Below are 6072 nucleotides of genomic sequence, written 5' to 3' on the forward strand. Positions count from 1 at the left end.
AGGGGCACCGAGATACATGTGGGGGAGGCCAAAAACACATCGAGAGGGAGGCGAGCATGCAGGAAGGCCAGCCAGAGGGGGGGTGGTATTGTATTTTGGTGTATTTGTCTTTGTGCAAAATGCACAGGAGGGGTGTCTCTCCTTGGGGGTGGGGGATCCCTCTCTCGGGAACCGAACCATCCCGCTTGAGATGCATGACCAAGAAAATGCCCCGTGGAGAAGGATCGACCATGGGCGGGGGAGCGGGAATGGCTTGATCAGGACCGCGCATTCGGGAGCATGGCCACCAGGTCGGCGACCGATTGGCGAAGACTCGAAGCCGGAGGCCGAGTGTGGGCATCGTGCGCCCACAGCTGGGGCAGCAGATCGCGCAGGCGCTGGGCAAAGGCCGGGCTTGCCCGGGCCACCGGGTCCGAAGCCGGGCTCATCTCCGGGCGCCGGCCGGCGGTGACACTTTCGAGGATCTGGTCAAAGGAGCAGCCCTCCCAGGGGAGGGCTCGAGAGAGGCATTCCCAGAGCATGATGGCCGCAGCATACATGTCGGCCGGCATGTAGAGGGGCGCCTCGACCGAAGTCCGACGTGAGAAGGCGACTAGCACCTCGGGGCCGGCATAGCGCGCACTCATGGCATTGAGCTCCGGCGCTTCGGCCATCAGGGCCGATGCGCGGTCGCCATTCAGGTTGCGGCTGGTCCCGAGATCCCCGAGCGCCGCCCGCCAGGAGCCGTCCGGCCTCTGGCTGACAAAGACATTGGCCGGCTTCAGGTCGCAATGGGCCACGCCGTTGGCGTGCATGGCCTCCAGCCCGAGAACCCACTGTTGGACAAGGTCCAGTCGAGCATGCAGCGACAGGCCGACCTCCGAATGCAGCAACGTGCCGAGATCCGTGTCGAAGCGCTCCATGACGATGGCCGGCGGAGCTTCGCTATATCCATACAGCTGTGCGATGTTCTCGTGGTCGCGCAGGAGCCTGGCGCCATGGAGCAGCGGGGGCCGGGGGCCGGGGGCCGGGGGCCGGGGGCCGGGGGGGGGGGGGGGGGGGGGGGGGGGGGGCGGGGGTGAGCAGGCAGTCGGCCATGGGCGAGAGGAAGGAAGAGGCCCCCCCCCAGTCGGGCATGGGCGACGCGTACCACATGAGGGCAATCTCATTTTGGAAGAGGGCCATGTGTCGGGGTTTGATCTTGGCGGCTGATGACGGCATGTGAAAGGGGAAGGGGAGGGGCCAATCGGACCACGTCAGAGGCAGGTCATCTGGGGGATGTGCGAAGGGCAGGGGATGCGGTCCTCCTTGCCCTCGCCCGCGGGGGGTCGCCAGTACGGCGGCATGTGCTGTGCTCTTGTCCCCGCCACCGGTCCCTTGTCGCCACACAAGGACGCACCCTTCAGCTGCTTGATGGCAACGGTGTCCGGGCAGCCAAGGCGCGTGGAGATACCGGCGCCGACCGCGCGAGCGACGAAGACGGTCGCTTGGGCGCCAGTCCCGAGGGTTTCATTGATGGGAACAAAATCCGCGGCCAGGTTCACTTGGATGGCACCGGGCAGGGAGAGCTCTGCTCGAGGAGGCACAGGCGTGCATGGGGAGAAAGGACGGCGGCAAGGGTGGATGGTCAGCATTCGGGAAAGGCCTCCATCGAGAATGGGCCCGCGCGCAATCGGCCAAACCCCGGAGCTCAAGTGGCCAGGAGGAAAGGGAAAAAGACCCAGGGCCGCTTTTCGGCCGAGACGCACCAACAATCGTGTTGAGGACCGTGCAGTCTGGGACAAGGAGGGAGGGTCAGTCGGGGCGCCGCGAATGGGAAAGGCAAAAGCAAAGCGCATGAGGGTAAGCATGTCGTACCCTCATCCGACGAGGAGTACTTGGGTGGCAAGGAGCGGATGTTAGCCGGGGCCAAGGGCTTTTGCATGTCCGGAAGGAGTGAAACAGGGGATGGCAGGGGTCGGGGACGGGCGAAGGCGCAAAAGCCTGCCCAGGGAAGTCCCCGGCATCGGGCAACATACCGGATCCTTCATGCTGTGGGTCTTGCGGGAGCGAAGCAGCAAGAAAAGCGCCAGGGCCAGGAGCAACAGCAGGAATAGCAGCCCCAGCCCAATGCCCAGGCCGAGGGCTGGGTCACCGAGGAGCATCGGGTGGCGGAGGGGCACACATCGGCAATGTCAGCACTCGGCAGCGGCGAAGCCAGGAGGCAGTGGGAAGAGGGGCGAGAAGGCCGGAAGGGGGGGGGGAGGGGGGGAGGGGGAAAGCAAAAAAGGCAGGAAGGACCGAACGAAATGCGGCCATACCGAGGCGGCGGTTGTTCGAAGATCCACCCGAGCCCGGGCCAAAGCAGTCGCTCTTGTTCGGGCCGGTGCAAATGGGACAACTGGCGTGGCATACGCCGCAGACATGCGGCGAGGAGTCCCAATCATCGAAGAAGCCGACCGGGCATTTGGAAACACACGATTGGCCGTCGAGGAGGAAGTAGCCCGGGGCGCAGTGCGTGCAGGAGTCGACGGTCGGGCAGTTCAGCTGACCGTCAGCGGCGAGGGTACACCGCGCGGTGTCGGGCCCGGCCGCGCATTGAAGGCAATGCTCCGGACAGGCGAGGCAGACGCGCTCGACGGGGGACTCGGCAAAGCGAAGCCCCGGGCAGATGGTCGAGCACTCGCCCGTGGTGGCACGCAGCCAGCGAGAGGAATTGGCGCAGGAGGTGCACTTGGCCGGGCGATCATGGCAGGTGCCGCAGCTGGCATCGCAGGAGGTGCACTTGGTCGGGGGGGCGGCTGCCTGCAAGTCGGGGAACTCCCCCGCCGGACAGGCAGCCACACAGAGCTCGGTCGCGGCTGAGAGGAGGAAGCCCTCCTCGCAGCTGGTGCACCGGACGGCGCACGGGGCACTCGAGTCGAAGGTATGCACGCAGCCGGTGCAATCGGCCGGGCAGGCGACGCACATGTTCTCCGGAGTGCAGGCAAAGTACCGCGGCGAGCAGGTGCCCACACAGCGGCCCCCCTCCAGGAAATAGCCCTCCGGGCAGGCGGTGCAATCATCGGGCTGGGGCCCGTTGCATTGCCGGCACTCGCCGGAACACATCTGACATGAGGGGCCGGTGGCCGGGGCATCCTTCACGTACTGGCCACTGGGGCAGGCTTCGATGCATGTTTGGTCCAGGCCAAGGAGCCTGTCCGAATGGCAGGCCGTACACATGTTGGGATTGGGCCCCGAGCAGCTGGCACACGTGTGGTGACAGGGAATGCACACATTGGCACTGGGGTAGGTGCCCTCCGGGCAGGTGGCATGGCAAACGCCATCCATCTGCATGGGGGAGCTTTCCTTGCAGGTGAGACAATGGTTGTCCCCGGTGCCGAAGCACGAGTCGCAGGAATGATGACACTCGGAGCAAACCCCCCCGACGGCCAGGGTGCCAGGCGGGCAGGAGTCCCGGCATTCGGCCTGGAAGAGCAGGGCCCCACGTTCGCACTGGGCACACTCGGCCGAGGAGCCGGGGCAGCTGGCACAACGGTCCCCGCACTTGGTGCACCCCCCGTCGAAGATCCCATGGCCAATGGGACAGGAGGACACGCAGCGCGAGGGAGACTCGCCGGCCGGGAAGCGCAGCAGCCCGCCCGGGCAGCCGATGCAATCCGTGCTCCGGACCCCGGTGCACATGCTGCAAGAGGCATGGCAGGCCATGCATCGGTCATCCAAGGCCACATGCCCGGGCAGGCATGCCTCGAGGCATTGGTCCCCTTGGAGCAGGGCATCGCGGCATCGCCAACAATCCCGCTCGCTTGGGCCACCACATGAGACACATGCCTCATGGCAGGGGCGACAGCTGGCGGTGGTCGAATCGCGATACTGGCCCTCGGGACAGCCGGAGGAGCAGGTCCCGATGGAATTGCCGGACACGACCAGGTCCAGGCCCTCGGCGCAGATGGTACAGTCGCTGGCACTCGGACCGGCGCACTCGGCGCAGGACACATCACACGGCTGGCACGATTCCACCGTCGGATAGTGTCCCGGCTGGCATGCGGCCGAGCAGTTGCCTTCGCGATCGAGGAATAGCCCGGTGGCACATTCCAGGCACTCGTTGTCCTGATTGCATGAAGTGCAGCCAGGCGGGCATTCGACACAGGTGCCGGTCTTGTTGTTGGCCGGCGCGGCCTCGGCCCACCGGTACCCGGTGGCACACACCTGACAAGCGCCTGCCCCGGGTCCAGCACACATGGCACATGCCTCGGCGCAGGGGGTGCACCGGTCGGTGCCAATATACTCGCCCGGAGCGCAGGTGCTGCCGCACAGGGAGGCCACGCTGGGATCGGATTGGAGGAAGACCATGCCCGAGCGGCAGGTGGCACAGGCATCGGCCTGGGCGCACGTCCGGCAGGAGGAGTGGCACGTGAAGCAGGACCCGTCGTCGGCTTGGAAGTGCTCGGACTTGCACTTGTCACAAGCCCCGGCAGCGGAGCACTCCTCGCAGTTGGGCTCGCAGGCGATGCAAGCGCCCGCCTCCAGTCGGAAGCCCTTGGGGCACTCCTTCACGCAGTGCCCGGTCACATGGAGCACCTGGCCCGGGCGGCAGGCCGTACAGGCGCCGGCTTCGCCGGAGTGCTCGCATTCCGCGCAGGAGGAATGGCAATTGGAGCAGGCGGATCGCACCAAGTCGACCCAGGTACCCGGGGGACAGGTGGTCACGCATTTTTCCGAGTCCAGCAACAGGAGCCGCCCGGATGGGCAAGCGGTGCACCGGTCCGGCGCCCGGGCACAGGCGGCGCAATTTTCCGCACACTCGAAGCACACGCCCATGGTGGATTCCAGGAGGAAGCCCTCGGCACAGGAGCCACAGCGCGAAGCGTCGTCGCAGTGCGCACAGTTTCCCGAGCAGGGGGCGCACACTCCGGCCGGGCGATTGGGCCAAGTGCCGGCCGGACAGCTGTCCGTGCTGCATGTTCCATTTGGGCGCCAAAGGGCCATGGGGTTGGAGCAGGCCAGACAAGCGGTCGGGCTGTTGGGAGCCGAGCATTGCTGGCAGGATGCATGGCAGGGACCACACCGGTCGGCCGACGAGCCGGTGGTGTCCAGCGCCATGCCCGGGGGACAGGCCGTGCAAAGGAACTCATCGCCAGCCGGGGTGGCAAGACAAGCAGCACAATCGGCGTGGCAGCCACAGGCGCCATTGGCATCGGCATGCAGACCGGCCGGACATGCGGCCAGGCAGGTGAGCGGATCAGAGGGAAGATAGTGGGCACAGCGAGGGGCGGTGCATTCGCCGGGGGCCGGCCCCGAGCATGCCAGGCAGTCTTCGCTGCATGGCAGGCACTCCGGGCCATAGGTGCCAAGCGGGCAGTCATCCGAAGACACCTGAAGCAGGAATGCCCCGGTCGAGGAGGATGGCGCCACGACAAGCAAGCTGGCTGCCAGGGGGGGACCAGCGGGCGGGTGCTCCAAGGCCGGAAGCTGCGGCACGGACAGACCCCGGCTATTGGAGGACGCGGGCTCCGAGGCGGGGAGCTGGACCACCGACAGAGCCCGGTAATGGGTGGACATATTGGGGTCCGGGTAGGCGAGCACTCGCCGAGGCCCGGGCCTGCATGCAAGCCCCCGAGGGGGACAGTGAAGCAGCATGATGCCGATGAAGTCCGGATGCAGGACGACCAGGGCGCTGGGATATTCCGGAAGTCCATGAAGTTGGATGGGGATCGCGTGGAAGGGGTCCTCATCGGCCGAGGGGGATGCGGTTGGCAGGGGAGCCAAAAGCTGCCCGGAGCCGGCGACGCGGCGTGTGCGGCCCTGTGCATCCAGGCCAAGAGGATAGGTGATGATGGCCCAGTTGGCTTGGCCGCCGGATCGCAGGATGCCCGTCAGGAAGGGGTCCGCTTGGGGCAGATGGGCCGGGCGTCGGGCCGGTCCAACCGCCAGTGACACTGGCTGCCAGAAGTTAGTTGCCTCGAGTTCCAAGAGACCAACAGTTCCAGAATCCTGGTCCGAAGAGTTGGGGGAGGAGTAGGCGGAAGAGGAGAAGGAGGACGAGGATGAGGATGGAGACGAGGACGAGGACGAGGACGCGGATGAGGACGCGGATGGGGACGCGGATGAGGA

The 6072-nt window shown here is 66.4% G+C and overlaps 1 protein-coding gene across 1 annotated transcript; it reads right to left on the minus strand.

Annotated features, from left to right (window-relative positions):
- Positions 1-257: 257 nt before the first annotated feature.
- Positions 258-5902, minus strand: H696_03662 (TKL protein kinase; the record flags this gene model as incomplete). The annotated part of the gene is made up of 7 exons (XM_009497534.1): positions 2280-5902; positions 1998-2104; positions 1837-1855; positions 1728-1754; positions 1379-1549; positions 1130-1187; positions 258-969 (listed from the first exon to the last, which is right to left on the minus strand). Exons 1-7 carry the CDS (start codon positions 5596-5598, stop codon positions 258-260), a joined length of 4413 nt encoding a protein of 1470 aa, XP_009495809.1. The 5' UTR covers positions 5599-5902.
- Positions 5903-6072: the final 170 nt, after the last annotated feature.

Source organism: Fonticula alba (genome assembly GCF_000388065.1).
Source record: "Fonticula alba strain ATCC 38817 unplaced genomic scaffold supercont2.5, whole genome shotgun sequence".
In the NCBI taxonomy this organism is placed as follows: Eukaryota; order Rotosphaerida; family Fonticulaceae; genus Fonticula; species Fonticula alba.